General features: G+C 45.4%; 1 protein-coding gene across 3 annotated transcripts in view; it reads right to left on the bottom strand.

Annotated features, from left to right (window-relative positions):
- Window positions 1-19,454, bottom strand: part of PHKA1 (phosphorylase kinase regulatory subunit alpha 1) — a 1,109,231-nt gene that overhangs the window by 788,997 nt on the left and 300,780 nt on the right. For all 3 annotated transcript variants that reach the window (XM_085630734.1, XM_085630735.1, XM_085630736.1), the window contains exon 8: window positions 10,226-10,372. In XM_085630734.1, the coding sequence (XP_085486860.1) occupies window positions 10,226-10,372 (147 nt within the window). The remainder of the gene's footprint in view (window positions 1-10,225; window positions 10,373-19,454) is intronic.

The raw sequence follows: 19,454 nt of genomic DNA, 5'->3' as shown, positions 1-19,454 counted from the left end.
TATACATTTTATATAGTTTAGTGTTAACATTACAAAACAAGCATTTGCAATGCAATAGGTTTTGCATTTATGCAGTTTGAGCTATTGACATTGTAAATGACAATGCCCTTTATTAATATTTTGGTTTTCAAAGTATAAATAAAAGGCATTGTCATTTACAATGCCAATTGCTTAAACCAGCGTAAATGCGAGACCTATTGCATTGCAAATGCTTGTTTTCTTTTGTCTTAAGCACTCCTTGAGAGCGTATTTGTTTTTTAGCTGTCTCCCTAGTGTGCTTCTCCTTCCCACTCTGTTTTGCTCTCTTCCCCATGAGCTTCACCCACTATCTGTTATGCGCTTGCCTCCGTATGCCTTTCACCGCCCACCCGAGGTTGCTTCCCTCACTCCAAGCTCCATGTTGCTTATTTGCCTATTTGTCCCTCCCACCCCACCGGACTCCAAGCTGCTCTCTTTCTCTCGCCCATTTGCTTTTCTCCATAAAGCCCCCACCCACTTACCCCTCTGCACCCCGCACCTGCGCCCTTCATGTTGCTTCCACTTCCAGACAGTAATCAGTTTGAAACTGCACATATTTCAGCTTTTTATTATGGTGAATCTACACTTCAGTGAGTTATTGGAGTATCCTTTGGTAGGCAGTTTTTTTGGTTCAGTGTGGCATTCATTTCTTGAGGGTAGCATTAGAAAAAGGAGAAGAAATCTACGTTGAGGTGGAAGTAAATAAACGTGTTTTTGGATGGACAAGTGATCTTTGCTCCTGGCCTGATTCCGCATGAGTGAGTAAAAGGTCAGAGACTTATTGTGACATCTAGTCATGTGGTAATTAGAAACCGGAGTCAAAGTTGAAGGAATCTTTGTAAGGAGGATGCAGCTGTGAGCTGTGGAATATGTGAACCCTCTGCAGCAGAGATGCACGTTCATCCCGCTTGATATTGCCAAATGAGTGACATTTCAAATACGTCGAAACACTGTGGCATATAGATGAACACTTCTGAAAGTGCCAACGGATGTGTCAAGTACATGAAACCCAGTTCTGTAGTAGTTTGCCAACATTTGTTAAGAAATACCATTGTATTGTTGGATGGAATGGGTCTGCGCTGTGGCTTGTGATCAATCCTCACATTCACCAACGTGCAGGCAGTGACATCTTTGCTTAAATGGTCATTATGGTCAAGGAAACTTAATTTACATGGGCTCTTTTTTCTGAAACCCACATATTCCTTTTAAGAAAAAGTGCCCGGAGTCTGTACCATAACTCAGTGCTCTGACCAGATGTGTAGACCGTAGTAATGCTATTAACAGACTGCACCATAACTACAGTCAGCTTAGTTTGAAAACACGAACACGCCGAGCTGCAGTATCGGTGACCCTGTATGCGCTGTCTGCTTTGGAAAAAAAACTATTTGCCTCAATTAACAGAAAACCGGGCACATGCATCTTAGCAGCCCTGGCTTTGAAGCATGGAAGAAACAACTACTGCTCTTTAGGTTAATTTACCGGAAGCAGCAATAGGTGTGCAGCCTGCAGTCACCGGTTTAAATCCGAGAAGGTAGGACACATCCTTACATTTTACATTAATATAATTGTTTGAAGTATAAAAATCTGTGTTTATGATAAACAGGTATGACCTTCACTTTCCTCCTTCTGTTTATTTGCTCCCTTGTGAAATCGATCCAAAAAAGAAAAAGCTGTCGGCATTGTGCGAGCGCACACACTGAATAACGAGGCTTGGCCCGTGGGAGGTGGCAACAGGAGCACGCCAAGGCACATTTTAAATAAGCTGTCGGTGTTGTGCGAGCGCGGGAAGCAGCGGGCGTGTTAACGCGGCATCAATAATACGCGTGCACATGTCCTGTCCTGCAACTTCAGCTAACGCCGCCGTACGCGTTCACAGCTGATGTCTTTTAAGCGCGTGCACCTATCCTGTCCCGCATCGCTAAGCAAGTCGGCAACAATAGATCTCGCCTACGCGAGCAGCACATTGAGCTGCATCGCTAGGCGAGACCTAAAAAAGAGAGAGCTCTGGATTCTTTAATATTTTGAGCATTAACACATCAATAATATTAGTCATAGCAATAACAGGCTGTATATAGTAGGTATTATGGCCACCCAATTTATGGACTATTAACAAAGCATGGAAGATCGAGTTTACACTTCTGAAATCAGACCTACTAAACATCGCCTTTGTCTGTGGCAAACGTGCCTCTAGCCATCCTTAAACGGGCCCAGTTTACCAAATAATTAGCTCACATTTCAATAGGCAATTGGGAAACGCAGTAACACAAATCAATTCTAAATGTTTTACTTAAGGAAGAAGCATACTTAATTCCAATAAGCCATATCAATGCATTACACAGCTCCGCTGAGTCGGGCTTTCTTTGTATTAAGATATTCCAATGAAATCAGGGCAGATGTTCTCTTAGGAACTGGCAGGTGCTGATAGCAATATTCATATTATTATCATTTTATGGGTGACAAACAAGACAGCAAGCATGAGGTGCTTCACTTAGTATTGGCAAGGTTCATTACCCTGTATTTCCAGTAATAAATCTGATTGCTCAATACTGGTGAGTCATTCTTACAGAATGTTTAATACTCACTCAGGCGTTATAATGTTCTGAAGTAATCAGATGCACTACCTAGTGATGTGATAATTCCTTAGAAGTTGAGGGACTAAAATTCTGTCCTGCTGCTTCACTGTTTGGTAAATTTGTTGTGACAAAAGTTGTATTGATTACTAATTGGGCCCCTAAAATCTACTGTTGGCTCCTTCTTAGATTGGATGATAATACACATTTTGCTTGCCTTGTCCATGTTTTAGGTTAATTTTATATGCCCCTTATTTAAACATGACTTTGACACAACCATTAAATGATTTTAGAGCACATGGCTCACAGACGCTAGGCTGTCCTGATGAGACACACAGATTTTTGCCTCAAAGAGGCCCATCCAATGCAGAAAAAAGCAACTTTCTTTACAGAGTCCTCCATCTACAATACTTACCAATAATTGGCTTTCCATCGTGCGGTTTAGTTTGATGATGTCTGTTTGGACTATAGAGATCTATTGCAACATCATCTGCCGGGTGGCCTCTTGAAGGTTTGAAATGTTTACCATTATCTCACAGTAATGTATTACTAAAACAATATTCTGAGGGGCAATCATACATGAATAAAAGCAGTATTATCCAAAGATCCAAAGGGGGGGGGGGGGAGGGGGAGACACTCCAGATTGTTTCTGACTGAAGTGGAGTCATAGGGCTCCAGTCCAGTCTGGTCAGTAGCTACCTGGAAATGTCCTCCCCCTTGGATAATATTTGTATTGCAAATACAATTTAGATGAAAGGTTAAAAGGAACATTAGCTTTTCGCCAGAGATACCTCCAGGGGCTGCCTTACTTGACATCCAGAAAGCTTTTGACTCTTTGGAGTGGTCATTTTTTCTAGCCGTTATGAGAAAGATGGGCATGCCAAAAGGGTTTATATATCTCACCTCCCTGCTTTACGAGTCATCCACTGCTAGACTCAGATTGAGCAATACTCTTTCTGCAGCCTTCACCCTGAGTCGTGGCACCTGACAGGGTTATCTGCTTTCTTCTCTGCTCTTCATTATAGCATTCGACCCGTTGGTTCGACGAACAGCATATACACAGGGGACTAAAGTATAGAACGGGCCCGCTCTTAATATCGCTCTATGAGGATGAAATCATTCTGTATATCTGTCAGCCCCAAGAGAATCTTGAGCCGCTGGTGAGAGAAATTATCCGCTTTGGAGGATTCTCTGGTTTGGTCATCAATTGGAGTAAACCTGAATTTTTTTCTTTAATGCTGTGCAGGTCAGATTGTGGGTTTCCTCTGACGTGGTGTGACACATCAGTTAAGTATTTGGGAATACACGTCCACAGGGAAGCTGAACAGATTGTCTTGCTTAATTACCGCCCAGCGCTGAACACTTTAGAGTCGCAGGTGGAACGCTGGTTGAGACTTCCTCTCTCGCTGGCTGGTCGCGCCACCAAAATGGTGGCACTTCCCAAGTTTTTATATTTGTTTCACAACATTCCCGTTCCACTCCTTAACAGATTTTTTGGCACGCTCCGTTCACATTTCATTAGATTTTGGAGGGGGGTTTGAGCCAGGGTCAGTTGGGACACGTTAACCTTACCATAGGAGAGGAGTGAATTGGGGGTCCCTAATTTTCAGGTTTATTATTTAGTGGCGCAATGTAGTTTGGACACTATTGGCATCATCCTGACGCCCGACTCCCTTACGGATGCTGGAGACTGACTTGGTGCTTCCTGCCCCGCAGAAAACGATACTACCAAAAGGGTTCCCTAGAGACCTCTGTGATATCCAGAATGTTACGACTACCAGCTGGGCTTGACAGAAATTAGCATGTGTTAGCGGAGGACACACCCTTTACTCTTCTGCGATTCTGATTGCAAATAATGCATGGCTGCCTATTACCGAGGAGAGGTTGGTTCAACGCACACTCACCGCATACTCTCTCGAAACAATAGGGAACCTCTTTCCGGGAGGACATGTGTTTTTCAGCACAGAGGAGGAGCGGTTTAGAAAGGCATCTTTCATGGACCAATTTGTGTTTGGTAGGCTCCGTAGAACTCTTCGGGCGTACATCACGGAATTCCCTCTGGAACCAGCAAATTTTCCACCGCTAACGCTTCTGAACACAATTAAGGGTGGGCGATCAACTCATATCCAAATTATATAAGGCCAGTATGGCCCAGGTCCCTAGTAGATACGCTAAGATCCGGGAAGCATGGGAACGGGATCTGGGACACCCGATACAAGCCTCACACTGGGAGTATTGCTGCACCCAGACCAAAAAGGTTTCACTTAACAGTAAACATAAGCTGATACATTTAACATTTTTGTGGAGAGCATACATGTCCCCAGCGAAAATTCACAGGATTGACCCCAATCGGCCACACACTTGTCCCAAGTGTGGTGCACACCACGCTGATTTTGCCCACATTACTTGGAATTATGTAAAAATAGGATGCTATTGGAGGGCCATCTTCACTCTCTTATCTAAGATGATACTACACACTATAGCCGCTGTACCTGCAATGGCTCTGTTGGGGAACGTGCAAGTGATCCCTAAGCCATTACGCGAATTTGCAGCTACCGCGCAGCTATTGGCTAAGAAAGAGATAGCACTGCACTGGGGAGCAAAGTTACCCCTACCACAAAAGCCTGGCTCAATAGTCTGGTATATTGTAATACGAATAGTGAACTATTTGCCATGACTCAGCCCTTGGCGTCCAGGCCACGGGACATCTGGGGGCCACTTAAGTGTTATTTGCTGGAAGTTGGCTCATCCCCCCCTTTCGCAGCAGTTGGCTTTAGTAGTGCCTGCCGGAGAGGGTTAGACCCCCGAGACTGTCTCTGATGCACGTAAGCACCTCACAAATGCGTGAGGTGGCCATAAACCTTGGCATAAAGGGGCGATTGCAGGTTGACTAATCGTTGATTTAGCACAGAAATGTGTATGTTACCCTGAATACCAGTGTGCGTTATGTACTTGATCATTACTCTAAACAATCTACTTTTTAAGGTTGCAATGAGTAATTAATATGCAGTCTTTTTTGTTGTATATCACTGTGAAAATGGAAAATAACGTTTTTTTAAAAAGGAACATGAGCTGATGAGGCTCCAGCATTTTGTCCCATTCAAATGTACTGTAGCCAATGCCAGATTTTGTGGATCATAAAAAGGAACAAATATAAAAGGTTTTAACAGATTTTGGTTTTATACTACTTTTAGGAATGCAGTGACTTCTAAATTGATTTTACCCTACGAAAAATACTGATCCTATTTTGTGACCTGATAATATTTGAGAGGAAACATTTCTCCTCATTATTTTCTCATAGAAGTTATGGAAGGTACTCAAGAAGCTAAAATGAGAACACATTTATCTTCCTCAGCTATGCAAGACAAAAAGCCTGTTATCCTGAGAAAATCATGTACTTCCAATGGTAGCAGCAGCATGTCATTTCTAATAAACGTCTAGAGTATTAACATTCTAAATCATGACAAATGCAAGGCATGCTTGTATGCCATGGTGCTGGAATCAAAGTTTCACATAGGGAGAATGAGCGCAGTAAAATAGACCCGGTTGAGCTGCTACGCGCCCAATCATCAACAGTGCCAAATCAGGGGAGCAGGGGGGGGGGGGGGGATGGGGGTTATAGCCCTCCAGGGGCCATCTGCCCAGCGCCAATTAGATACAGGAGGCTGAGTACAGGCCGTCGGAGAAGGAGCGGGTGGGGTCGAGATGCGGGCGGCACCCCCTCCCAAGGATAAATAGTACTGCATGGAGGGTGGGTCACCTGGGCAGTAGAAGCAATGCAAGTGTCCACTGCTGTATGCTCCACAAGGCCTCTCACAGTGTATGTTGCCAGGATCAATGAGGTACTGACCACTCCTGCCGCGTTATCCACTTTACTACCGCTGTATGGCCAAATAGCAGGAGTCATCATCATCCCGGACTCCTGGCGGGGGTCAATCATATCTCCAATATACAAGAAAGGGGACAAGAACTTAGCAAACAGTTAGAGGCTTGTGGCCTTAATTGACTTCGAGGCGAAATATTACACTGGCCTGCTCTTGGATGACCTCACTGCTTGGGCCGAAGATCAATCAACAATACCAATTAACCAAACAGGTTTTTGCAAGGGCATGGGGACAACCACTAATATTCTTGCATTATCCCTATTGATAGGCAGGGCCAAGTCAGCAAAACTTCCGTTATTCATGTGCTTTATCGACTATTCGTCAGCTTTCAACAAAATCGATAGAAGTAAACTCTGGCACAAACTCAAGGAAATGAAAATACCAGCTGCTCTCCTATACCAGTTAATATTGCTTCACACAAATACGTGGGTCCAAGTAAAGCTAGGGGACGGAAAGTATTTGTCCAAGAAAATTCCAACAACCATGGGGCTTAAACAAGGGTGCGTCCTGGCACCAACGCTCTTCAACTTATTTATGTCTGACCTTTCGTCAGAATTGGATATTTGCAATTCTCATCCGCCAAAGCTGGGAGGGATTTGCTTTCTAACCTCTTGTACGCAGACGATCTTGTACTGGTCAGTCAGACCCCCATCGGTCTCCAACACTTATTGGACACAACTAGTCGATATTCAATATCTAACTGATTAACTATTAATCACGACAAACGAAGGTTATGAGGATACATCCAAAGAAGGAAACCTCTAAATACTCCTGGTATATGGCAGATTCACTAATCGAAGTAGTTGACCGATATAAGTATCTAGGTGTGATCATGGATAACAAGGGGACTTTCAACTTACAAAAAGAAGCAATTAAAAGAAGAGGCATTACGATAGCTGTAGCCATAAAATCAATCAAACAGAAAACGTCCGGCCCTAGCCTAATCCCACTGCTACAAATCTGGCAAGCAAAACTCATCCCGGCAAACACATATGGGAATGATTGTCTGAGGGGAAGAGATGCACTCACTTTGGACAGAACGGTCTGAAGAGCTGCAAGGATAATATTTAATTTACCAAAGTACGTCTCGCCAGCTTAAATAAGGCTAGAATTCGGCATGCAAAGTCAAGAAATAGCCCGCAAAGGAGCATACGTTAAGACCTAGTATAGGATTAAAAAATCTGATAAAGGCACACTGAACTCATATCTATGGAATGAAATACATCTAAAGAAGGAGTGTGCAGCAAGGACCTATTTGATAGCATCAATAGAACGTCTGGATCTCAAGGAACTTTGGGCCGCCTCAGGGTCTTATCATTGTTTTAAATACATTGTGAACAAAACAGCGAAAAAGCTATCATTAGTAGAAGACAAGGCGGCACTTACAGAAAGAGCCCACGGATGGTTTGTGGTTCACAGCTATGACAAACTCTCTCCACAACCATACTTAGGCACGGGATTCAATAGAAAGAAGAAAGAAAAATATCTTTGTCTTCGATTGGGTATTGTGCCATCTTTACCGCATCTTCCCCCGCGGAAGCGTCTCCAGGGTCAGTCAATATGCCGCCTATGTGAGGATGCTAATGAAAGGGTACTACACCTACTATGTATATGCAGAAAGCTACAGGCCGAACGGCGACAGCTATTAAAGCCGCTCTTTGTGAGAAAGCAGATAAGATCCTGCAGACAAGCTGTGATGGCATGTTTTGGAGGTGGAGATGTACAGCTGGCGTGTCGCCTTGTCCAATTCATGGAAGTGGCAGGGGCAAAAGCTCTTGCGTCAAGTGACCGGATCGCTTAATTTTTGCATCTCATGGCCCCTTAAATCATTATATTAAAGCAAAATTGACATTCTTTGCTTATCTAACACTTAGTCATTATATGCTTGAGTAGTAAAGCTAACAGCAAATCTTTCTTCACTGCTGTTAACTACCAACTGTTGACGGAACAGTCTCTCTCTCTCTCTCTCTTTGATAACTGAGCCTTGCTATTTTAATTGACGGACTGTGCAGACATTTACTGTTAATTTCTTTGGGGATGTTAATACAACTCAAGAAAGTTTTATATGTTTTATTTAAATGGTTTTAGGATATGAATTCTGCTGCTAATACGCTTTTTTTTTTACATGGAAATTGTAAAGGTTTTAATTAACCAAACAATAAAAATATATTATTATTATTATCCTGCCGCGTTGGTCTGTGGGATCCCGAGTGCCAACATCGATGTGGGAGCAGTTGGCAGGCAGGGGCGGCAGCTCAGTCGTGCCCCACACCACCACCCCCCCACACACACCTCCTGTTGCCATCCGGTGGCTGGTTCGGCACTCTGCCCCAACTGCGGGGGCGGTGGCCGATGTGGCTCTCACCAGTCCCGGGCAAAGGCCTCGGGGTCGCCAGTCTCGTAGGTCCATCAATCAGTGGCCCTCGATGTTCTCCATCTGAGACGGAGGGGCCCGCAACGTGCCACACTGTGTCTCATGGGTGCCCGCTTCCCAGTGGTGGGCAGCAGTCTATTTAATGGCCCGCATGGCTGAGGGTCTAGAGCGCAGTGTAGGCCCTCTGGTACGGTTCACCTTCTCAAACCGACCTTGCGGTGCGGCCGGGTAAGGGCCACCACACGAGTCTTGCAATAGGTGTCATCGGGGTAGACGTGCCCCCAGTTCTCAGAGGCTCCTTGTGGGGTAGACTGCCCCTGTTGTCTCTCGCCCCTTCAGGGACACTGAAGTCAATGCGAGCACGCCTGTCCCACCATATGTTGGGTGCCAATTGTGCCAGTTTAATGCGGCTGCCTCTCGTCAGCAGTGCTCTGGATCGACTGTTCACCCCCGCTGCTTGGGCCCCTCTCGTAGGTCAGGGGTGAAGAGGTCATGGTGTCGCAGCCAGTCCGTTCCAGAGACTGCAGCAACAACAAGGCCAACTACACGCCCGGAGGGAGGGATATGATTATTGAAAGCCACCGGGCTCAGCCATCCGCCCTTCCAGCCATCTTGGCCACATCTGCATACTATCATATACTAGGTCCTGCAATAGTAATCTAGATAAAAGATGAAAGTGATGCTGGGCCTTTCATTCTTGCATGTCTGCTGTGAAACCTAAACAGTTGTTAAGATGTCTCCATGTGAGTAATCTCCCATCTCCAGCTTGAGAAAAACGTTTGCTTTTGAGACTAGTAAAGTGGGAGGGCCTCAGTAATCCCTCCATCTAGTTTGTACCTGCTGAGAAGGCTGTACCAAAGTTGCTCAGCTCGAAAACTGTACGAGCATAGAGGGGTGCATTTGTCTGTGCATAGAGGAATATAGGATGGGCTAGAGCCTGTTAAACTCGACCTGCTTTATCTTGCAGGTATGTTAATATGGAATGTGGGCTGGGCTCTCAGTGAGAAGTGTGTGATTCTGCCAATAACGTGCTCTGATGCCACTGAAGTCTGAGCTGCAAGATTCCATCTCCTACCTGGGTTAGTTATGCTGCCTACCAACTCTTTCCACCAGACAACAACAATGCAAGTGGGATCAGATCTGTCATGCCCTGCGACTAAAGCTGATAACAACCACAAATTTGAAGCCCAAGAAAAAGAATCCCCTAATGAACCCACCTGCAGAATGCAAGGATGTCAGGAAACAGTAACAAACAGTGGTTTATTTACAATACTCATGGTTATTAGCAAATCAAAATTATACAATGAAACATGAATTTTAATGCTTTAAGTATTCACCCCTTCACAGCTTAGACTTTACAACACACCAAAGAGATTTACCTGCAGCTTTTCAATAATTTCCTGCTTGGTTATTTCCACCAGCTGGCTGTCCTCAACAGCAAATGCGGGGTACGAGATGACGGACAGGACTCCAGCATCAATCTCTTTGGACGTTGAAGCTCTCGGCAGCATTGAGTGTAGAATAGACTGAAAAAAACAGCACCTCATAAGAGTGAATAACACAGCCTTTCACATTTTAATATGAATTGCCTAAGGGACTGAAACAACAATGAAATGTATCACCTTAAGGACTGAATGAGACAGTGGATTTTCACGGTTCTACATACATGATTGCCTCCAGGATACTTTGTTATGTTATGTTATTTGAGCTTATAAAGCGCATTACTACCCTGAGGCATCTAAGCGCTTTAGCAGAAATAATGCAAGTATAAGGAGAGGGTAAAATGATGCACTACGTCATAAATACCCAGGTTTTTATCGCTTTCCTAAAAGCAAGGAGGCTGGGTGCTGTTTTATACCAAGTGGGAGTAAGTTCCATGTTCTGGAGGCTTCACGCACAATGCTTTTGCCTCCCCTTTGGACTCACAATAGATAGTGCATTAACCCTATTGAGATTCGTAGCCTTCCACTGACTAAAACACAGATTTCTCAATTTGGTTGCAAATGTCTACAGAGCCCTCACTGCCTCATTCTGGGAATGAAAGAATACATACAACCTGGCTATGACCTTAAAGCACTGTATACCTCTGAAGTGGCACAAGGGCACACAACACTTCACAAGTGCAAACACATTTCCTTAATCTAGGATTAGCACATCAAACAAATACATAGTTTTCGTGCACGGCACACTTGGTGCCCACCATGCGTAGTCCAGTTCAAACTAGTTCAGGGAGCCAGTGTTTCCCGCTCTGGCCAGAAACTGGCCAAAGGAAAGGGGAGTATTCTTCCCCTTGTCCAGCCCCTCCTTTGGGAGGGACCCCTGAATCGTTCCAACCCTTTACTTAGGGTATTTAAGGGCTTACCAGTTGGTGGGTCCCTAGATTCGTCATGGGACAAGATTCATTTCAGACACAACTTCTTCTTCGACAATCTGGGCACTCTGGACTTCACTCTGGGCATCAAGGCTGCAACTAGGAAGGCTCCTGCCACTCCTGGTCTCGTCACCTTGCTGCTCGTCTGCTGCAACGTCAATGCCTGTGCACCATACAGGAATCTTACAAGGCCTGTAGGCATCCAAGGCACTTGAAGGAATAACCCTTGAAGTGAAGGAGTCACTTCCCTCCATCTGCAGGCACCGCAACTAAGCTGACCAGTTTGCTGATCCTGAGCTCCCACGGACTCTGAAAGGCTCAGCAACATAGGTGGTGCTTCTTCACATCCCTCGAGGCATGCCCTGCCCTCTCACCAAGTTTGAGGCCAGTATCCCTCATCGGAGTCGCAGGAACTGAACCCCTGTGCATCACGTCGACTTGCAGTTGCAAAGGCTTGTTGGCTTCCTTCCATCAGGATCTTCAAGCTCCAGGTAGTCCCAACCTCAGGCATCTCCAGTGACCAAGATCTTCGTCCTCACCGCATCATTTACATCGTGGGCCTGCTTCTTTGGTGAGCTGCTTGAGGTCCTCTCTCTACTCCAGTGCCTCCAGGCTGTGGGTCCTCTTGAGGGTCATCTTCTTATTCTTTGGGCTCCCCTGATTGCTTGGGACCTGCCTGGACTCCCCTGCTTGTGGAGAGTCACCTGGACCTTGCTGGTCCCGACATTGCACCTTCTTCTCTCTCCACATTGTTTGCAGTTGCCATGGCTTGTTGTTGCTCCCGACAGACACCGACTCCTCAACCCTCAACATCTGGCGTGGGACAGCTCATGAACGGCTTCTGGTCTTCTACAGCGCCACAGCTGGAGCTCCAGGATCACCGTCAACTCTCCTGCAGCACCCGACATTGGTGAGTATCATCTTCCGTGTCTCCTGGTCACTTCCAAGTGGCATAGACTCTGTCCCCTCTGCTTTCAGGTACTTCTCAACTTGAATCCACCTTTGAGTTCCACCGGACACTTTCACCTTCTCCAGCAGCAGCATCTTTTTGAAGTGCTCCGCTGGGTTCGACAGCGGTTTCCAACGCCACTTCACACCTATGCACCCGGCTCCCCTGAGGCAGGTATCCTGGTTTCTAAGGTGTCCACAGGTTGGGTAGCTCTCCAACCTTCTGTCTTCCACTGGGTTTCTTCAGGGTCCACTGGGAAGGGTCCTTCTTTAAAAGTGCAACCGTGACTTACCCTCTGATTTGCATTGATCCCACGGTCATGTTCCCACTCTGCACACGGCCTCCTTGGGGTTCCAGGTTACCTAACTTTGGGGGATTCCATGGTTCCCTGGCACTTCTACGTCTTCTGGGTATAGTCTTGACTTGAGTCGTAGTTTACATACCACTATTTTAGTATATGGTTTGGTCTCCTCCTGGTGACCACTGTGTATTATGTGCTACTTACCTGTTTCTATTGAAAAGTATTGTGTGCATTGTGAACATCTCTGGCTAGGAGATACCTGTATGTGTTAGTGAGTGTTATATAATAAACACATATTTTTATAAATACACTGTGTGGTTCTTTTTCACTTAATCTGTATCAATAAGATTACGCCCTGGTAAAACAAGCTGCTTTACACTCCTTCTAGACTAAGCCTGAAGGCTGCTCTCTACAGCTACCACTTAGAGAGCTTTAGAAGGTTGTCTAAGACCACAAAAATCACCATAAGGGTTGTCTGGATTGGTGCAGGGTGCTCGCTTACATAAGTGTACACCATATACCAAGCCAGCTTCTCACAGTGATGTTCCTATACACCTATGCTGGTTGAGATGGTAATGGAGTGGGTCCAATAGTGCATAAAAAGGTTACAAATATCTGTGTGATATCACTCAAAGCCAACACAGGATTAAGGTTGTGCGTAGATTCAAGATGTAAGAATGAAGCCATTAGGTAGACACATTTCATTTACCTAATTTACAAGAATTGCTATCATCGGTAAGTCATGGCACTGTTTTCTCGACAATTAACTTATCTAGTGCGTACCAGCAGATCGAATTAGAAAATGATTCTAGACATTTTACTGCTTTTGTAACAACTGAAGGGGATTTTAATTACAAAATAATGCCTTTTGGGGTGGCTAGTGCATTAGCTGTATTCCTAAGGGAGATGATAACAAATTATTGGCAAATGTGAACGGGGCAAAGGTATTTCAAGATGACATCTTGGTATTTGGAAAGGATAAAATCACAGATGATGGCATTTTGGATCCTTTACTATCAATTCCGAGTGACAAATGATTGACAAAAAAAGAGTGAAAAGTGCAAATTTCATAAAGACCAAGTAGAATACTTAGGCCATGTCGTTTGAAGAGATGGAATTCGTCTTAAGGTTGGTCATGTGGAAGTAATATTTAATGCCCATGAACCTATTTGTGAGGAGCAATTAAAAGTGTTGAGCCTTACAGAATTTTATTCAAGATTAATAGAAAATCACCTGTGAAAGTGGAGCAACTAAGGAAGTTGCTTAAGAAAAATGTTAGATTTGAGTGGGGACAAGAGCAATCAAATTGTTTCATATGTATTAGGAAAGAGATTTTGCAAGCTCTCTGCTTCAAGACATTTGAGATCAATGTTAACTGTATGGTTTGAGTGGATGCCAGTGGTTATGGCATTGGTGCAGTCTTGGCTCAGAAGAAAGGTAAGGAGCAAATGGATAGTAGCATATGATTCACATTCATTAACCCAGGCGGAAAAAGCTATTACGTAATAGAAAAGGAACTAATGGCGGCATCCTAGGCTGTGAAACGGTGTAGATTATTAATTTGGGGAAGTAGATTTGAAATCTGCATGACCATAAACTTTTAATGAACATACTTAAGCCGGGGGTGGTAGGAATTTATCTCCTAGGTTAGCAAAGCTGGCCTCTAAGCTGCAGATGAACCATTTTGAAATTGAATTTGTACCAGGCAGGAGCAATGTGATTTCTGACGCGTTGTCACAACGTCCTTTTGGGTGTGAAACTAGTGAAGAGGAGAGTAGGCATGTGGAATGTGTTGATGCATTCACATATGAAGATGTGTTATGTGGCATGGGTGAGAAAGCAGACCAAGGAAAGTTCTTATCAGCGAAGGAATGGCGGCAAGAAATGGAGAAGGATGTTGAATTACAATTTATTAAGACATATACTACCAAAGGTCTGCCGAATGAATGGATGATGAGAGGGGACGGTTCTACATTTTGAAAACTAGGAGGAGTTGTATTTATGCAACAAAGTGGTATTAAGAGGAGATAAAATTACTCCTCCAAAGGAGTAAATTAAATGTTGGTGAAAAAAGGCCACGAGGGACAAGGAGGTATGTCCAATACTAAGAGGAAAATTAAGGAGAACTTTTGGTGGCTAGGGACTGATGTAATGGTTGATCGATGGGTAAGGAATTGTACTATGTGTGCATAAAGTGATAAGGGGGCTAAGCCATGCAAGATACCTTTGGCCACAGTGGAGTTGCCTGACAGACCATGGAGACAATCAGCCATAGATTTTATGGGACCCTTTTCCACATTGCCAACCAATGAATGTTATGCTGTCGTGCTAATTGACTACATTAGTAAATGGCCTAAGGTTCGGATGGTAGGGAGCATTATTACAGATGTTGTGATAGACTTTTTAGAGGATTTGTTCGTGAGGTAAAGAGTGCCTGCAGTGTGTAAGAAACTGGCTCTATATATACTGCACCAAAGTGAGGTACAGTGTGTATAGAGTCCAAGAGTCTGCAGAGGTTTGGCAGAGGTTAAAGTTAGATAGAACCTACTCTCTAAAGTGGTATCTTGGTCGAGCAGTAAGGCAGTATCAGAGGACAGGGTAAATGTTGAAAGAAGGACAGCACGCCAGATAGGTAAGACCTCTTTATTCCACCTCCACAGCGTTCTCAGTTCGTCTCTAGTGTACTCAACTAGGAACGTTGCCAACATTCTAAAGCAGCCTCTCGGCCAACAGAAGGAAAGTACCAACGGAGGACAGGGAGCAGGGGGGAAGGAGAGGAGGAAGATTCCAAAGGAGGAGAGAGAGAATGAGGAAAGGAACAGTGTAGGAAAAGGGGCATAATTACAACACATCTTTCCCCTTAAAGAAGAGGAACTGGAACATCACCTTAGGCTTGTAAACATAAGCAAGGTAAAGGCGGTTAAATACAATATCATTAATATGTAAAAGAACACAGGCTAATAAAAGGTAAAGAAACATATGGTGTTACAAGATAGGAACAGAAGAGCTGGATAGTCTGTCCATACTCCAGCATTGGCCATTTTCAAGGATGACAGTATTCTGCCTAACTTCTACAATCTTCATAGGTTCAGAAAATTTCGATTCACTCTCCCCACTGCGAGTGGGTCTTTTAACAACCACCCAGTCACCAATATCCCACTTCTGTTCCTTAGTACCCTTCTTGGTATCATAGTACTGTTTGTATTTGGTCTGGTTTGAAACAACTTTCCTACTTCTCTCTTCCTCATCATATTCAACAGATTCTCCCCCACCTATCCAATTAGGAAAGAATTTGGTTCCAGGTTTCCTCCCTCTAAGAGAAGAGAATGGGGATATGCCCGTAACTTGATTGGGAGTGGTATGGTATGCCCATAACATTTCTTGCAACACCAATTCCACTGACAATTGATTATGACAAGCAAGTTGAATATGCTCCTTGACCATTCTGTTAACTCTTTCAACCATGCCGTTCGCCCTGGGACAATAAAGTGCTGTCTTATGCTGTGTGATCCCCAACTTAGACAGGAAGGACGACATAGCTGTAGAAGTGAATTGCACTCCATTGTCAGTTACAATGGTTGATGGGATTCCTTCAGATGCAAAAGTATCCCTCAAGAAATTTATGAGTGTTTCAGTATTAGTTTGATTAACCATCTTAATAACCACCCAATGGGAGTGATAATCAGTTAACACAAATGCAAATCTTTTGCTCACACCTTTCCTGTTGATGGGACCTATCATATCTAGGGCTAGCTTGTCCCATGGTTTGCAAGGTATAGATACCGGGGATAACGGCGCTTTGGAAGTAGCCTTGGACTTGTCACTGTTAGCACACACACAGCAATTTTTTACTTTGTTTTCGACCAATGAATCCATACCTGGGAACCAATACAGTCAGCAAATGGTCTCACACACTCAAGAACTGAACACTAGGCCAATTGTTTGTATAAAAAAATATACTGTTTTATTTTAGAACCACAGGTTTGCATAAAATACTTTCTCAAGATAAGATGCTGTTGTTGAACGCTTTCAATGAACAAAATAGACTTTGAATGCAATGAGGTACAGGGGTTGCAATAGGCAACACAATAGTTTGTATATCTATAACATTGAGCTCAATGGGATTTTTAAGTAAACTGCAATAGAATCACTTTACGATCATTTTTCTTACTCTGGGCTGGATCCTGGATTCAACCCTGGTGCATTTCCTGTAAACAGTTGAAAGAAATCGTTTTTGTTACACAGGCGATTTTTAAGGAATATTTGTATGTTGCAAAAATCGACACACAAGAATTTCTGGTAAAAACCAGGCAATGTTATCCTATGGGGGAAAATCAGGTTATAGGAAAATCACAGTTGTAATAGCTTTTTTTGGTCAGTGCTGGGCACCTAAGACCAGCACTGGGATCTCTCCAGAGAACAGGTGAGTAATTTTGTGTTTGTTAATCGGACGATTTTTAGTGAATATTTCAAAGTTTCAAAACTCGACACTTACAAGAATTTCCAGGTGAAAACCGGCCAGTCACCCTATGAAGAAAATGTAAGTTATCGGCTTTCAGGTAAGTACTTGGCTGGCAGAGTTAAGGTTCTGGGGCAAGACTCAGGGGTCTCCCAGGTTCAGGATTGTACTGTTGTTACCCACTCAGCGACACAGGGGCGGCCGGGTGCAGAGAAAGTAGGCCCAATGTTAGCTTATGGTGGGCAGGGAGCCTTTGGTTGGTGGCTGCTAGCAGGCAGGCCACACGGCTGTGGGAGCAAAGCTCCTGGTCACTTACTCAGGGCAAGTCAAGCAGGGTAGTTGGTGCACCCTCAGCGGCACTGGGGCAGCCGGGTGCAGTGGGCTTTTGGGCCATCGGGTGCCCAATGGATTTCAATGGGAAAGCTTTGAGACGAACAAAGGCTACAGACTCGGGGACAGTGACTCTTCAGGTGCGACCACCACTTCGAGAGGTAAGTTGGGAAGCTGGAGGTTGGGTAGACACCCAGGAGTTGGGCACAGGGGGTCGTGGGGCGCCAGGAAATCTTACCCTCTGCTGGTCGCGGTTGGAGGGGTCCCTGGTGTTGAGGTTGCAGGCGTCGTCAGGAGCGTCGAGGTGAGTCCTAGGGTGCTGGATTCTGGGTCACAGTCGCCGGGGGGACGTCCTCGTGGTCTTTGTTCAGTTTAGCTCGGGCCGGGCTCGGCGGGTGCAGAGTGGGCAGGATCCGCGGTTTCAGGCCGGGGCCTGGGGTTGCAGATGTTTGAGCAGAGCCACTGCTCGTGGGAGTCCCAGTCTTTACTTGAGTAAGGCAGTCAGGTCCTCCGGGGTTTGTGAGGTTGCTGACCACTGGAGACGCCGGGGTTTAGCAGGAGCAGGTTCGAGGGGCGACAGTCCGGTGGGGCTGGGGCCAAGTCAGTTGGTGTCGTCCTCTTGTTAGCAGCTGCACGGCTGGTCTTCTTTCTTTTTGTTCTTCTTGTAGTTTTGGAATCAGGATCTGAGGAAGGAAGGTTCAGTGTGCCCCTAAATACTAAATTTAGGGGCGTTCCAGGTAGGTAAAGGGCAGGGATCAATGGGTCCCTTCCCTGGGGTGGGTACACCCCCTATTCTGCCACTCTCCAGTGGGAGGGGGGCAGGAACCTGTTCCTGGTTGGCTGGGTCCCCCCATCCTCAAGATGGCGAGGACTCGAGGTTGTGCTTCACCTCGCCTCCCCCACCTTAGGGGTGGAGTTGGCAGAGGTGAGCACACCTCTCTTCCTCACTTTGTTTTTCCCCGCCGGATCTCTCGCCCACAGTGGGGGGTAGAACCAGTGGGGACCAGTTGCTGAGTACAGCAAGTGGCCTGGAGAAGCTCACAAAGGCGGCATGCCTTTGAACCTTCTCCATCGTGAACCTTGCCCATCCTGGGGGAGGAGGCTTGGCACCTCGTCCCAGGATGTGCATTTTTTCAGGCCCCCGGGAACAGCAGCTCTCGACCCAGGGCTCCAGAAACATGTCTGGTGGTGGCAGCCTGCGTAGCCACTCAGTCAGGTCACTGGGAGTTGGTCGAGTTTCAGGGGGCATCTCTAAGATGCCCTCTGTCGTGCATTTTACATTAAATCCCACACTGGCATCAGTGTGGGTTAAATGTGCTGAGAAGTTTGATACCAAACTTCCCAGTCTTCAGGGCAGCCATCATGGTGCTGTGGAGTTCGTAATGACGACCTCCCAGCACCATATACTCTTAATGGCAACACTGCACTTACAGGGCCCAGGAATGGACCTGTGCACTGTAGGGGTACAGGGCTCATGCACCTGTCCCCTCACCACTGGCATAGGGCTCCCAGCTAGAGGGGTGACTGATGTATGCCAGGGCAATGGTTTGTGGGCATGGCACACAGGAATGTGGGCCATGTTGTCTCTTTGTTTGGTTCTGCACCCAGCCACTCAGCCTGCAAAGGCAGTGTGTGTGTGTCAGGGTACAGGGCCTTTAAGGGTGGCACAATAAGTGCTGCAGCCCTTAGGGGCCTTCTCTAGTCACAGTGCCCTAGGTACCTATGGACCATTTACCAGGGGCTGACATGTGGCCAGAGATGCAAATTGGGTTTAGGCTTCAATGGAGTTTTAGGGAAGAAACACAGGCCCTGGGTACCTGATTGGCAGGAGCCCAGGGCACACTCAGTCAAAGTACATCAGCAAAAAGTGGGGGCATACCATGCAAGAAAGAGGGCACTTTCTCACAGAGTGTTAGTGTTGGACAATAGTGTACAACTAAAGTCTGATAAGATGAAATAAATGTTGAGAAAACATGGTATAAAGCATTCCAGGGTAGCAGTGTACCATCCTACAGTGGATGGTCAGGTTGAGAGATTCAACAGAGTCATAAAAGAAGCAATTAAAATGGCACTGAAAACAGGGCTTACGTAGAGGAAATCAATACAAAATTATGCTTTTGTCATATAGGATAACTCCGCATTCGGTTGCAGGGAAAATGCCTTTTGAACTCTTGAGAGTGAGTAAACCTGCTACCAGT

This window comes from Triturus cristatus, chromosome 10 (assembly GCF_964204655.1).
Source record: "Triturus cristatus chromosome 10, aTriCri1.1, whole genome shotgun sequence".
Lineage (NCBI taxonomy): Eukaryota > Metazoa > Chordata > Amphibia > Caudata > Salamandridae > Triturus > Triturus cristatus.
Note: the sequence above shows the minus strand (reverse complement) of the source record. Positions and strands in the feature narration are given on the sequence as shown.